Source organism: Passer domesticus, chromosome 10, assembly GCF_036417665.1.
Source record: "Passer domesticus isolate bPasDom1 chromosome 10, bPasDom1.hap1, whole genome shotgun sequence".
Lineage (NCBI taxonomy): Eukaryota > Metazoa > Chordata > Aves > Passeriformes > Passeridae > Passer > Passer domesticus.
Window position 1 is genome coordinate 19,233,589 of NC_087483.1, and position 15,933 is coordinate 19,249,521.

A 15,933-nucleotide genomic window follows, 5' to 3' on the forward strand; every position below is an offset into this window, starting at 1 on the left:
TTAAATGACAGGGGCTAATGTGCATTCACCATTTCCAAACAGGTTAGATACCCTTCTGTCCTCTTTAGTTTATTCAGCCCTTTTGTCCCACTGTGCTACCTCACACCACCTGCCTTCATCCTGTTGGAGTTCCTTGTCATGATGTTTGCTTGCCTGTTGTATTTGACTTGCTGTATTGCAGCTGTTACTGTAAGTGTGCTGTTCAGGACTTGATACTTGTCTGCTGGCCAGTCCCCAACAAAGACCATGAAATCTAGCCCTGGATGCCTTTGGCAATCATACCACACACTTGCTTCACTTAAATGGATGATGGGCTTAGCACTGCCAGTGGAAATACCTGTGTGGAAGTACCTGGCAGATCACCTCCATAACAGCCTGTCTGGGCTAGTTTCTGTTTTGAGGACCTCTAAGCACCCTTTCAAACATGACTCCCTTTGAGAAGCCAGCATCTTTAACAGTGTTTTAGAGAGATGGAGTAAAACTGATTTTCTCATGGCTTTGGTAATTGCTGTTGCTGCCAGCTGCCTCTTGAAGATACATATTCCTGTGGACTTACATTACTTTCCAACCTGACAAAACTGATGCTTTTCAGAACAGATTGGTTATATTTTTGTCCAACAGATAAACCAGTCTGGGGGAGAAAAGATATTTTGCTTTTCCATGATGGATGCTAAATGTTTCCACACAACATTTGGCTAGGAAAAAGCTCTTCACCATAATAAGTGAGAATTTTCAGACTAGCTAGAGAATTAGTAGTGACTTGTCTTAAGATTACTATAGCAGAAATGAGGGAGAAATTTGTCCTTGCTTGCATGGACAGTGCTCTAGTAACTCTGGCTGTGGTGTAAAGACTCTGACTCACAAACTTGTGTGGAGCAATTTAAGTTAGAATCTCTGGTCCAGCAGACAATATGTTTGTGCCTCAGCTGCTGTGTTGTCCAGTCAGGCATGTTAGCTGAAACCATCTGATTTCAGTATCATAAACTGGGCTATGAATTGTGACAGAAAGTTGCCACCATGAGTTCTGCTGCTGGAGTCAGCCTCTGGGGTGAGATTTTCCTCTTAAATTAGCCCAAGGAAAAGTGGATAATGCCCTGTTCAATTCCCCATTTGCCCCTTTTCCATGATTTCAGGTGCTTAGGAAGAACAGAGCCAGAATGGCCTCTTACCTTTCCCACTATGGGTAGTTTTGCAGTGCAATGGTAGGCACTAAATGTATGCATAGGGTGCACGTGTGATCAGAGATCTCTCCTGGGTCCTGTAGAAAAAACTCATGACTCTGCATTGCATCTGAGCTCTGTCCATTGCTTTCTGCATAGCTGAAGAAAGACTTTGAAGTTTTTCTGACTAATTAATTTGGTCACTGAAAGACCTTTATTTTTTCATTCTGGAGACAATATAGCTCAGGAAAGGAGGAATTTCCTGTCAAGGTAGCAGAAGGCTATGATGCACCAATCCTGTGGTGCACACACAAGCACCTTTCAGCTCTCTAGTTCTGGCTGTCTAAACATGTGAGCACTAAACCATATGATGTGCTGGGCTTGATTTTTGTGTGCAGACAATCAGATGCCAACCAGCCAAAAGGGGAGGGAGTAGCAAAAGGGCAGGTACTTGCATTCTGAAAATAAAACACTAGGTTTGTGCTTATTAGCATAAATAAGTCATAATATAGTAAGTATAACATATTATAATGAGATTTCTGTTGTTTATTCCTCTTAATTTCACTAGTTTTATCTATAAAACCACAAAGTATTAGCCAAAGAAAAGTGAAGACTGTGGCAGTAGTCTAACAGCAAAACCAGCTCTGGAATAAGAAGGCTAATCACCTATTTGTTAATCTTACTGTTTATTTTATTACAGGTCAGTGAACAAAAAACAGTCATGAGATGTTAATCTCTCTAGCTGTTTAATCTTAATCACCCCCTCACCATTGCTCTCTCATGGGCTCAGCAGCAATATCCTCTCCTCCCCTCTTGAAATGACCTCATTTCAAAGTATAATTTCTCTCTGTTTTGGCTTTTAAGGGGTCAGACTGATGCTGTTTGAGTTGGGATGAAATTTACTTATGTCCTGTCACTGGCTGCTGCCTATGGTTCTACTGAATTTGTTTCAGTGGAGACTCACCAGTTAATTTGTAATTTGTGAATATATTGAGCTGTTATTAGTGGCAGCCCATCTAGGGAATGGGGAGTGTTGTTAGGCAGCACAGCATGGACATACTAGGTTACCATTAGAGATGTAAAAATGGGGATTGGAAGGTACTTGGCACTGCAGGGAGATGCTTTTTCTTTAGCCGAGCCCTTTACCAAAATCAGAAAGTAGGATGGTTAAAGGGGAGAGCCGAGAGACACAGGCCACATCATCCTGCCCAGCACTGGATCGTGTGCGGGAGTTGCAAAGCACTGTGGAAAAGGGAGAGTGTGTAGTCTCTGCCTCTGAAGTGCTGCATGCGCTCATTGTCTCTGTAAAAGTAGCATAGTGCATTGAGGAGTAGTAGGGATGCACTGGGAGAATGTAAGCTCCTAACATACTGGCAGGAGGAAGCAGGAGAGAAGTGGCTAATGGAAGAGGAATGGATGTTCTTAGATGCAAGATACAAGGGTGGAAAGGAAGGAATGGCTGTGAAGATTTAAAAAACAAACAAAACCCCAATTAAAACACAAGTTGCAAATGTATTACCAAAGCTAAGGTAAAGTCATCAGTTGGCTCACCTACAACAAATGAAGTACCTGAAGTCTAGGTCTTTATTATGTCTTTGCTTCATTTGCTTTCCTCACTTTTGAGTTTGTTCCAGGCTTCCTTGGAGAGATTCCTTGTTTTGCTTCTGTAGCTCCCTGCAGGATGGAAATGTTAATAAGTGCAAGCACAGCAGGCAGGGCTCAATCCAGCAGGAGATGGGGACTGCAGGGCAGATCAGCCTCCCTCCTGCTGTGTGACATGTGATGCTTTGGGGGAGCCCCCTCACTCCAGTTCAGCAAATCCAGCACTGCTGCTGGCATGTTTTCTTAGCTTTGTTGCTTAGTGGAGCAGTGGTAAACAAAAGGCTTTAGCAAATCATAGACAAACAGAAAGGCAGAACCTATTTCATGAACATGCTAGACTAATCTGACATTACTAGGTTCTTTATGGAGTCAGGGTTTTTGTTAATTTCTTCTAAAATGGGTTTTCTTTTCTTTTAACTTAAAAGTGATGGTAGTAAATGTTCTGGGTTTTTTTCAGTGATATTAGGCAGAAGAATGAATTCCATGTCTATATTACTGGAGTTGACTTTGCAGCTCGTGAGTGACACCTCCTGCCAATGTCATGCAATCCAATTTAGAATTGACACTCTTTAGTGTTATTATGAAACATCTCATGCTAAAGAGAGCTGAGAAGGGCAGACAAGACTGGGGCATTAAGTGTTGCATTGCAAAAACTGTTTTACTGGCTTGTGTGAATTCTCCAGACCTTCTTTGTCACCCCGTTGTTTTCCTCTGATCATTGTGTCCAGTTGCTTGCATTCCTTTTTAGCTCTCCTTGCTTTTGATGCGTTGTTGGTGTCTGGTACTTGATGTCTTGGGGGAGAGAGAGAGCCTCCTATCATCTTGGGCTTAGAGTGCCACCAGGCTGGTTTACAGACCTACTGCACGGGCCCACTTGCAATACAAAGCTGGAGGTAAGAGGTTCTGGCTTCAAATTCTTTAATGCTCCTGAAGTTACTCTCATTTTTGCTGCACTTGGAAAAGAAACAGGCAAGCTGTAGGTGTAGGATCCATCTGAACTGCCTCAAGGGTGACTTGGCCTCCTTAAGTATCTATATATCTTAATAAAGCTAGCACATGATTTTCAAGGAGATTTAAGCCAAGGCTTCAAAACTGATGAAGGATAACAGGAAATCTCCAACAGTTTACTTCAGTGGGGGAAAAAATCCACAGAGACTGAATTTTTCAGATGGGCTGGATTCCAGCTCTTTGAGTCTAGGACTCTTAATGAAGCATAAGCTGAGTTCCAAGAGTTACTGTTAATTTAAAACACTAGATTTAACCTCTTAAATGAATTAGGACTTTGAAAAATAAAGTATCCTTAGTTTCCCAGCTCATCAAAGCGTTTCCTTTCCTTTCTCATAGAGTGGGAATGATCTTTAGTGCATTATTAAAATGAAGCAGTGTTATTGGCTGAAACAGAAACTGAAGAGCCTGATAACACTGGCTTATCTTCAGAAAATGTTGTAACTTTGCTACCTTGTCATCTTTAAGGAAGTATCTCTGAGTCCACAAGGGGCAAGATCTAAGCAAGTGGACAGTAACACGAGCTGAGCAGAAATACTCCTTCTGTTCTTTCTTTATCTCTGCTTGCATAACATCAGAATATAAATCAAAGCTAAAAAAGGCCCATGTCTCCTCCTCCCAAAGGGAAAAAAACCCACAAAAACCCACATGCAAACTCGAACGCCCCACCACAGGAAACAGCATGAATAGCTAGCTGGAAACCTTTCAAGAAAACTCTCGAAACGCTCCTCTGCAGTGTATGGTAAGCACTCAAAACAGATATTTCTAAAAATATTCTGGGTTGGACATTCAAGAAAAGTGTTCCTGTCCATAAGAAGCAAGGCTGTAAAAATATACAGTATAACACTCACAGCAAAAGGAGGGACAGTTGATCCACCCACTTATCCCAGGAGCAGAGAGGAAGATCCCTCCTTCTAAGTAACATATTGTGAAATGCCCCTACATCACAACTTGTGACATTTCTAGTTCTTCATCTGGAAGAATTCAACTAAGAGAGGTTACAGCCAAGGCTATTTTGGTGCATGTGACTGTGAGGTGGAATGAGCTCTAGCACTTTCTGGACACTGGGTGTCACTCTGTCATTAATATTACAGCTAAATATGTCTGAGATTAAAAAAAAAATTAAGTGCACCAGAAACACTGTGAATTATATGTGAATTGTCTGTTATAGTCTGACTACAATTCCACATCTACTTGAAATAGTTGCTTAGGAAACATCTATAAATTATATGTTACTGAAAAAACAATCTATATATTCCAGTACAAATGCTTTTTTATTATGGAGCTGGGCCACAGACAATACTTTCTTGTGATTTGAGTAATGAATTAAAGATTGTAATACCTCTCCTACTTTTTAAAGAGCAATTATATGACTAAAGAGATATTGCTAGAGAAACTTGCTTTGAGATGTTTCAACAATCTCAGCTCCAGAGGGACGTTAAGTTTGGGAGAAGGATGTACTAGTGATAATGGAAACAAAGAATGCAGAATTTACAAGCCACAAGGACATTTGGCAGAACTCCCAAGATAAAGAAGAAACCAACAAAACCAACTCAGTAACTGTGCTGAAGTCATCCCAAGTATGTAAAAGACAGTTCTGGCAAGGGGAGATTGCGACCACGCAATTCACCAACTCAAAAGAAGAGAAACTGAGCGCATAGACTATAACAGTAGATAGGATACTAATTAATCAGATTACTATGTAACTTGTAGCCAATGAATATTAATGTCTTTGTTTACTAAAACGTATGAACAGCGATAGTTTTTTGGTAGTCATCATGCTGGCTTAGCGGATTTGACACCTAGCACTCTTTTTTGTGCAGAACTGTACAAAAATCAAATACCTCACCTCTGTGTGGGGCTCGGCCTCTTGCACATCAGGTAAAAGAACCCATTTTGGGAAAACAGAGATATTTTCAGCAGCTTTACTCCCATGGTACCTCCACGTAAATTGATTTTCAAAATATTTGGCTGTTTTCCCTGTATGTGTCATTTCCTTAAAATACTTAACATCATCACACCAGCACACGTAATGTCAAATTCTTGAAAGCAAATTCAAGGCTGTCGGGAAAACAATGCATTAACTTGGCCAGAAGTGTGAAGTACGTACGAATAAAAGTAATTCCTTTCAACGGTCACATTTAACTGCCTTTGTCATAGCTGCAAACTACACACCCTAATTTCTGGGTGGCGTAGGTCCTTCAGAAGAAGCCTCGGCCTTTCCTGAGGCATGCCAGGAGCGGTTTAGCTCCGCGGGGCCGGTGGCGGCAGCAGCGCCCCAAGGCCGGCCGCTCCCAGCGGGAAGGGCAGCGGGCCCGGCCCCGCGGGGCCGCCGAGGCTGCGCCGCTCTCCGCGGGGCGGGGCGAGGGGCGGCCCGCCCGCCGGCCGCGGCTTTCGAAAGTCGCTCGGCGGGCACGGCTTCCGCTTCGCCCTCGTCCTCCTCCTTATCCTCCTCGTCCTCCTCCGCCGGGGGTCCGCGCGGGGCCGGGCCGGGCCGCGCCGCGGCGTCGTTCCTGTGGCAAGTGCAAGCCTTGGCCGGTAAGGGTTTGCGGCAAGGAAATACGGGTGCCGACCCTGCTCGGTGTCGCTCTCTTCAGCGATGGCAGCGTGGGAGGCCGCCGAGATGTCCTTCTTCAGTCTGAGCGACGTGAGGGAGCGGATGCGGGAGAAGAAGAAGGGTGCCTTGAGGACTGCGAAGTTGAATGCCTCGCTTGCATCGAAAATCAAAACGAAGATCATTAGTGAGTGTGTTTTGCGTTGCGGTGTGGACAAATGCTGGCTGCAGTGTCAGCTCACAACTGGGCCTTGGGCCGCGGCATCAGCAGTGGGCAGCAGTCCCTTACCAGAGCTCATGTGCTGCTTCTCTGCCCGGGGCTTTTGGGTGAATCCAGTGCCCTGCAGATGAGTCTCAAGTGTGCCCAAATGTGTATGAAGTATTGTAGTGTATATGCAATCCTCTGCGGAATCTAGGCCAACTGGCTTGTTTTTATGGGGAAAGTAATGCAAAGATAGAACAGGAGATAATTTGGACTACCTTTAAAAACTCGGATATTTCCATTACTTTCATTTGTTTTCAAATTGGGAAACAGGGGTCCAAATTTACTCAAGGGAAACTATAGAGGAAAATAGTTTTTTCTCCCATTTTTTGAATGGCGATGAGGACTTACCTGTTGGTGACTTATTCAAAGCAAGGAGCATATATTTTTAAACTCAGCATTTCAATTACACCATCATACATTTAAGAATTGAAGGAGTAGCTTGCTCTCTGAGTGTGACCCACTGAGGATGGAGAGGGTATCTGAAGTGTCGCATGTTATTATGGAAGGATACTGCTAATTTTGTTAGGGGGCTATTGAGTTGTAGAGATTGGAATCTGAGGACGGCTGGTCTAGGAAGAGAGAGAATTATGATGACAGGAGAAGTATGGGTGAGACTTTGGATGCTGATGGCATGTGATACTGCTCTGTCTTTCACAGACAACTCCTCCACTATGAAAGTCTCCCTAAAGCAGAACAATAAAGCATTGGCTCTGGCCCTCAATGCAGAGAAAGCCAATGCACAGCGGCTCACGCAGGAGAAGACCATCTTACAGAAGGAGGTGAAGCAGTGCCACTTCCAGAACGCTGTGCTGCGGCACAGGCTCTCCTTCCTGGTATGGCTCTCGCTGTGTGGCTGGCATGGGGAGGGCTGGTAGGCAAGGTGGGCTGCACTAGCATCTCAACTGTGGGAGGATTGAGCTGTTGCTCTTGAATGTTTGGATTCTCAGCATATTGAAAAGATCCCCATTCATTTGCTTATTTTTGTTTCCAAGCTGTGTTCTCCCCAGAACATGCCTCTGGCTAGTAGCATCCTTGTTGGAATAGATGTTTTGATGTAATGTCTTTATGGCTTCTCTCTCTTTATTACTTCAACACAGAATGATATGTTGAAAAAAATGGACAATCTTATGGCTGCAGTTAAGACGGCCGAGCTGTCTGAGGTAAACCATGGGAAACCTGACCACACTGCTCTGGGAAGGGGGCTGTCTTTTTCTGTCTTTTGCTTTGTGTTGCCTGCTCACTTCAGTGTTGGATGCTTCATCTGTTTTTCTTTGCTTGCTTGAGTTGTGCTGGCTACATCCTGGCCAGCTTGGTGTTAAGGATTTTCAGGATAACTCTTTGTGTAGGAAACACTACAGTTTAAAACTGTTTTCCTCTGGATTATTCGCTATATTGGGCAGTAGGCTTTTCTGTTCTGACAGGCTGTGGCTTCTTTTCAATTTCTTTTTTAAAGTATTACCATGGCAGCTTGGGATAGGGAATAGGACACTTTCCCTGTGTGGGAAAGTGGGTGGATGGGAAAATACTTCTGCTTCCTAGTCCCACATTATCTGAACTAGTTTAACTTCATCCTTAGGCTGTGGAGACACAATCTGATTCTGCTGCAATTTGTTCCATAATTTATTCCGTAACATGAGAGGGTTGCTGGCAATGCTTTACATACTTTTTAAAGAAACTGACCTTCTGCTGTTTCTGTGCAGGAGGCTGCACGAGAGATTTCAAGAACTTTAAATCACTCTCCTATTTCTCTTCTTTCCAGTTCCATATAAATTCTGAATCCTTGTCCAGTGGCCAGAAGAGCATCATGACTGAAGATAGCTGGGCTGATGATATTGTAGATGGTCAGCTTCTGAGGTGGGCTTTAAAACGATACCACCAAGCTTGTCCTGAATTTCTATATTCTAAACTTCTTGTGTTTTATGTGTGTGACTAGTTGCCAGTTTCATATGAGATAGCTTCCCTGAACCACCACTGCTTGATGCTTTCCTTTATTCTGTCTTTATTGCCACTCCTTGTCTTGTTTGTTCTAATGCTGAGTCTGTGCAAAAACTAGTCTTTTTACCTCCTTTCTTTGAGACTGTTACGTTTAGGCAGTTTTCTCTTTGTAGCTGCTGAGTACAGCAAGATTGAGCAAGTGAGTGCCATAGCTGGCTACTTTGATGTTTGTTACATAAAAATGCTTAATAGTCACCTGCTTGTATGATGTAAACTTTCTGGAAAGATGGTCAGAACATGATCTCAAAATATATAGGAAGTCCTGTTTCTTCTGTGTGTAGTCTCCCCTTTGAAGACAGGGCAGTCCTTGGAGCTGCCCACACGTGGCCTGTAGTTAGTCTGCTGGATTCTGGGGCCTGTCATATATGAGAGACATGATCCATCGCTGCTCCTCCTTCTCACCAGGGTTACACAGATGCCAATGAGAGTGCCCATTTCCAAGCTGCATGATGCAGAGCAGCAAGCTGGCAGCTCCACAGCACTACAAACATCCTCAGGAGAACTTCAGAGACCTGCTTCTAATGCAGGAGAACTTCAGAGATCTGCTTCTAATGAGACCTTGAAAATTGTGCCTGTTGCCCCCAAAGATACTTTGCCACCACAGCACGATGAGGAGCCTCAGTTCCACCTGGGAGAGAATGGCAAAAAGGTGACTGAAGCAATGGCAACAGAGGGGGCTTTTCATGACTCTCACATATTTGGAGGTAAATTTGCATCTCTTGCTGTTCTTCTGGTATGTCTTTGTGTCTGTGCTCAGAAATGCATAAATGCCATAACTCTAATTAGCTCTCAACCACAACTCCAGTAGCTCCTAATGACTGGTATTAACTACATGCTCCACTGGGGCTGTTATTGCTGGAGTTATCTATATCCCAGAATCAGAGTCCTTCAGAGGGATATGTGGTGTGTTTGCAGTAGATCAAAGTCACAAATCAGGATTTTTGAGTAATAGGCACTGAGTGTACATAAGACTTTTTAACATGTCTGAAAGTGCAGAATCTGACTAGGTGCACTACTTGTGGATTTGCCATGTAAATGATAACTCTTATACAGATCATAAGTGTTCCTAATATTACAGCTAGTTAGGGGATCTTGATTTGGGCTGCCCTTTTGTTCAGAGAGAAGCCAGCTAAGCAAATCTGGTACCCAGTAAGTTGGGGGAGTCCCTGTCTCAAAATAATGCTTTTTGTATGCTCTGGATTTGTGGCAGTGTATGGAGAAAGATGGTATTTGCCTGCTGCATTTCTCAGCCTTAAACATTAATTTTCTCTTTCCAACAGATGTCTTGTGCAGCACTGAACAAAATCTCAACAATTTGCCAACGCTTGCCTTGGAAAGTCATACTCTTTCATATGAGGCCGATGAGATGGCAAAACATTTATTTGATCGTCTCTCACAAGGGCACGTTACTCAGAGGAGAAAGCATTCCTCCCTGTTTGCTACAAGCACTCCATCTTCTGCTCTGGATATCTTCCCACATGTCAGTTCCACTCAGGCAGCTTGGGGTAGTACTGCACAGGACAACAGCAGCTCCAGCAAGAACAACACACAGCAACAGCTGCAATCTCCCAGCCCCCTGGCTTCACCAGCTCAAGCTGCTGTTGTTTCTCATAGAAACTCTGTGGGTAAAGAGACCTTTTGTGAGCAGCCACAGACAAAAGAAATGGGATGTGGTGTTGAAAGGGACCCTAGCCAGGTCCCTGAGTTTGTTCCTGAAAAGGTTAGAAGCAAAGATAAGAGTAAAATCAGAGAGAAAAAGACTGCTAAAAAAGCAAGAACAGGAAAAAAGAAAACAACTGCAATTAAAACCAATACAGAAAGTAGTCCCGACAGATCGCAAGGTGAAGAGTGTGCTCAAAATGCACAGAATCTTCTTCAGCCAAAAGCTGCAACATGTTCTAGTGAGACTGAAGTCTGTGAGATGGGGCAGAAGGCATGTGAGGGGGCTTTTGACAAGAGGAATACAGATTGTGGTGTGGAGCACCATTCCCACTCTCCTGATGGAGTCCAAGACTTGGGAAGTACATGTGAGGTGAATCCAGCACAGCTGCAGAATCTTGAAAGTGTTGACTTAATGCAGCAGGTTAAGAAGGCACCTATCTTTGAGATGCAAAGTATGGAGAGCTTGCTAAAACCCCCAGTTCATACCTTCTCAAGTAATGAAATTCCCTCAGGTGATTCCAGTCTACAGAATTCTACAAAAGTCTCAAGTGTGAGCAGAAAGAGCATCAGACAGAAAGCCAACAGAAAAACTAGAATAATTTGGCAAAGAGATGATTCTGATGAGGAATATCTGCCAAACATTGTGATAATACCAGAGTCCAAAGCTGAAGAACGGCCTAAAAGAAGCCAAACAAGCAGGAAGAATACTGCCAGGAATAGCAATTGTGATCAGAGAAATGAAGTTAATGTTTGTAGGCTCTGCATAGATGTTCAAGGAGTAGCTAATGAGAGCACAAAGCATTTACCAGGTATTCTAAAACAGCGCAGGGAAACATATATTGTCCATCCTTTGGATCTTGCAGGAAACTTGGGTTGTTTCCAGACAGGATCTGAAGGGGGTGAAAATGTACCTCCCAGGTCTGTTCCTGGGAGCAAAGCGAGCAAAATCCCCAGAGCTGTTAAGAGCAATCAAAAGAGCAATAAAAAACAGACAGGGGGCCTTCAAGAAAAAGGGCAAGGTGAAGTTGACCACAACATGAATGCTTTGACAAATGAAGCCTCTTGCAAACCCAGGCCTCAGAGGAAGAGGAGCAACTCTCGACCTCCAGAGACTGATTCCCTGGGCAGAAAAAGTGATGGTGCCAAGGTTCTCACTGGAAGTTCCACAGAACTTGCACCCAAGCAGACTATCCTGATGGGGAAGTTTTCCTGCATTAGCCATCTGCTGTCTGAGCCAGGTGATTTCCTGGAGGAGCAGCTACCTGAGATATCACTTGCTGACCTTTCACACAGTATTGAATCCTCCCGTGTGAGCAGTTCTGCAGTTTTTTCTGTCAGCTCCAGACTTAAAGAAGTACCAGCTTCCAAGAGCTTAAGTACTGAGGGCAACAGAATGCCAGCAAAACCCCCTGTTTGGCTGAAAAACTCCCCGATATTTAAAGAAGAGACTGCAGAGGAAATACCTGGGGAGAGAAACCAAGTCCAGTCAAGTTCTTGGAGCTCATCTTCACAGGAACCTGGTAGGTGGTAAGCTGGGGAAGGTACCTGTGTTTGGAGATGAGGGCAAAAACTCCATGCAGCAAGTACTTATATTTTCCTTCCTCTCCTCTCTTTTTTTCAGAGTTAAAAATCAGTCTCCAGTACACCATTTATGCTTCCACTTGTGCTGGCCTGTCATTTCTGTGGCTGCATTTGCTTCTAGTTTATCAGCTTTTCTATAAGAATTTCTGTCCACCTGTCCATGTGTAGATATTGGGACGAGACTAGCAGCATGTGCTGAGTCTTGCTTTACCACTCTTGTTATCTACAGGGCATGCCTATTTAGAAAATCAAGTATTCAAGCACCTCAAAATCTAACTTGATGCTGACCCTGCCTATTAGAGTCAGTCAGTATTACTGGGGCACAAAATAACAAGAAGGTGGAAAACTTTTGGTCCAGAATGGTTAGTGCTGCAAGACTTCATGCTTCTAAGGTGATATCTTCACTGGAAATTAACCAGTACCCAACCTAAATTATTTTGGGGTTTTTTGTTGTTTGTTTGTTTTGTTGTTTAAAAGGATTTGGAGGGTGCATCCTTGGGCTGGTACTACAATGGTTGAGCTGATCCTTTTGGGGAGTTTGCTGTTAATGAGTGCTCTGTAAAGAAAGTAGTTTTGTGGGGTTTTTCGTTCTGTAGCTGTTGACAAACAGGCCTATTACAACTGGAGTGGGCTGTACTTTGTAGACATGGAGGAAGTTTGTTCTCCTGTCTTCTTCCTTTTGGCTGACTGATTTTGGAAAGGTGCAGTGACCACTGGTTCTGTGTCTTGCTGGGAGTCAGTAGGTTGCTGGTAGGTTGTTTGTGTGCTATAAGGTTGCTGTCTTCTCCAGGCTGTAAGCTCCTGAGCATTACAGCTATCAAATAAAGTTTCTGTATAATTTTTCTACTACACCAAAGCCCATGATACTATCAGTATTAGTGATTTTTTCATTAAGGGACCTAATTTGATTTATGAGCTGACTTTTGAGGAGCAGGTATGGTATTTTGGGATTAAAAGGGTCTCCTGAGTTTAGGGGCAATATGATTAGATTCCGGATTGTGCATGTTCAGAGAAACCTGGTAATGCAACTTTTTCTATTTGTCAGCTGTTATTAGGATATCTGGAAATGATTTAGAATCACTTTGATCAAACCATGCGAACGTCTCCCTTTGCAGATATCAAACCACTACAGGACTTGAACAATGGCAGGGTTCTGTCTCACTCCAGCTCGGAGGACGCATCAGGGCGCTCATCTAGGCGGAAACGGAAGCCAACCTGCTACAAAGAGCCATCAATCCACAGGTTGGGCTCTAAACTATTCATTCCAAAGACTGTTCCCATGCTGCAACCCCTGCTCTGCTCTCATATACTAACTCTCCAGTGCTGGACCCTCTGTTGCTTTGTTCAAAGTTCTTACCCTTTGTGTTCTGTGACCTTCCTCTTCTACTACTGTGTGGTTATGCCAAAATTCTGCATAAGTACAAATGGATGTTTAGGCTTCTGGTAACAAGCTACCAAAGATCTTATTTTACTTGTTGAAATGAGCACATCTCTTGGCAGACTGTATCTGTGGTACTCCAGTGCTAATGAGGCAGTAGCAGGAGGATAAAATACAGAATAAAGACAGCCCAGCAAAAGCCCTGATTTCATTTATTCTGTGACAACTAAAATTTTAGATGCCTGAGTAATACTTTTCTCCTGAGAGCATCTTGTATCTATATTCACTAGCAGATATACCTAAACAAATAGCTGTATCTTTTTCCTAGGAAACTAGATTCAGTACATCCAATGGCTATTGCACAGCGTCATTTACTCCTAAAATGATGGCTTCGTAGTTATATAACATTACAGGGTGTGTTTTTCCCTGGAAAGTGTCCCAGTTTGAACTTTCCGTAAATAGCTGGTTATATTGCACCAGTACTCTGTAATGGACAAGAAACAAACTGTACCACTTAATCATCTTATGGGCAAGTACTGCACTAAAATTAGAAACTTTAAAATCATACATGAATTAAAGGAATACTTGATGGTTCAATGTAACCCTTTTGTTTCTGCAGCAAACTGAGGCAGGGTGACCCCTTTACAGACACTGAGTTCCTCCACTCTTCTGCCTACAAAAAAAAAGGAAGCCTGTCAAAGCCAAGGCAAATGACCAAGAAGATGAAAGAGAACAAAGAATGACTTACTGAAGGATGTCTCAGTGCCAAGGCAGGCAAGTTGATAACAACAGAAAGGATTACAACAGTGGTTGAAAGCAGCCCCCAAGCTCCTAGCTCGTGTGTTTAGCCGCAAGGCGAGAGCTTTGAATGCAGAGGCCCAAGCAAAGATGGAGGTGGCTGACCAGGCAGCTGAACTCTTCCAACTAAGGCAACCCAAGGACCAATTTGACAAATTGAGCCTCGTGCTGTGCATTTCTTCTGTTTTCAAATCTTTGAGACTTATGGGGTGGGGAAAGTGGTTGACACAAATTGATGGATGTCTGTTTTAATGAGGGGCATGGCCCTTATGTGCTGTATGATTAGCTCCTAGCTATCTTCTGCTTTCTTCCTGTTCTCTCCCCGTCTGCCATGTAAAGCTCCCTGCAGCAGCAGATGAGCTCTATACCAACCAACATTAAGGAATGTTTGAAACACAGGGTGCTTAGGACCAGATCTAAACATGTCTTGTCTCAAACATTCTGAGTATTGTTACAGGAAAGGTGATCAGAGGAGCAAGTCCCGTGGGACAGAGCTGTTTAAAAACATCTCCCCTTTTCCTATCACTCCTTGCCCTTGTTGAAAAGTACTTCAGCCTTCTTGTAGCCCCTTGAGGTACTGGATAGTGTGATAAGGTCTCCCTAGCACCTTCTGTTTTCCAGGCTGAACAACCTCAACTTTCTCAGACTGTCTTCATAGGAGAGGTATTTCAGCCCTCTGATCATCTTTGTGTTCCCCCTCTGGCTTTGCTCCAATAGGTCCATATCCCTCTTAAGCTGGGAAGCACAGAGCTGGACAACAGTACTCCAGATGGGGCCAGTTGTGTTTCAGGAAATCCTTTAGTCTTCCAATGCAGCACTCACTGGCTTCACACACTTGCTTTTTTTAGGGTCTACTGGTGTAACTTTGAAGGTTATTGATTCTAAATGTTTGAGAGAGTGGCGGGGAAAAGAAGGGATCACACCAGCAGTAAAAGGGAAGGAAATGTGCCTGTTTGGAAGCAGGAAAAGTGTTTCCTCTTTGTGATAGAACAAGGAGAGGGCTGCTCTTTTCTTCTGACCATACTTACTCCTTGTCCTTAGCACCTTCTATCAGTTCATGAGGATAGGCTAGGTCTTGCTGTACTCTCTGTATTCAGAGGACTCCAGAAGATGGAAATTTCATTTTTAGATGGAAAATAGTGTCATCGGCAGTCAGGTAAATGCTACTACATAGCTTGCATTTAAGCTGTACTGTTATTAAAACCAGGAAACAAAAAGCCTGAGATTCAAAAATGCCCTCTTATTTATTTCTTCAGTTTTCTGGAAGTTACCAAGTTTTCTCTGGTATTTTGTAACTCTGGAAGCCAGGTAGGAGCTAGTAAATAACACTTATAACACTTGCTAGAAATGCTGTTGTATTGGAATCTTGCCTGTGTTGACCCACTGATATCAGAAACCAGGCCGGGAACTTAGATCTCCAAGTGTTCCCAGTAATTGTTTCCATTGCTTCTATGGGTCAGAAATGGGACATTTTCCAGCTGCACTGATGTGCTTGTGCTAATAACAGAGTAGTAGATTGCATTCATTGACATTCAAGGTGTGGAGAGAGCTGCTAGCAGTTACAGAGCTGTGCTTCAAACACAGGGTAAGAGTAGCTCCTTTGGTCCAACACTGGTAATCTCCATCCTAATCACCACCTCTAGCAGTCAGCTGGAGGGGGGAAGAGTTTGTTCATGTGTAACAGTTTCTGTTTTGCTGAGCAATGATGTATCAGTTTGTATTACTCCCCAAATAAAATTTCACGGCAAGCGGTATTTTGAAATTCTTGTATACTACCTGATGCTCACCATGACACCACACATGACAGCTTTGCCTAGGCTAGAACAAATTGAAACTCTATACCAAGAAGGGAGATACTTTTTGCTTATATCACATTCCAACAGTCTGTCCCAGCCTGTACTGGACTGAAAGCTACTGGAGTGTCTTGCTGAGG

The 15,933-nt window shown here is 43.4% G+C and overlaps 1 protein-coding gene across 1 annotated transcript; it reads left to right on the forward strand.

Moving 5' to 3' along the window:
• Positions 1 to 6,283: 6,283 nt before the first annotated feature.
• On the forward strand, positions 6,284 to 15,754 carry LOC135308789 (shugoshin 2-like). The gene is made up of 8 exons (XM_064434242.1): positions 6,284 to 6,508; positions 7,244 to 7,419; positions 7,684 to 7,746; positions 8,346 to 8,440; positions 8,987 to 9,285; positions 9,862 to 11,763; positions 12,940 to 13,066; positions 13,822 to 15,754. Exons 1-8 carry the CDS (start codon positions 6,367 to 6,369, stop codon positions 13,943 to 13,945), a joined length of 2,928 nt encoding a protein of 975 aa, XP_064290312.1. The 5' UTR covers positions 6,284 to 6,366; the 3' UTR covers positions 13,946 to 15,754.
• Positions 15,755 to 15,933: the final 179 nt, after the last annotated feature.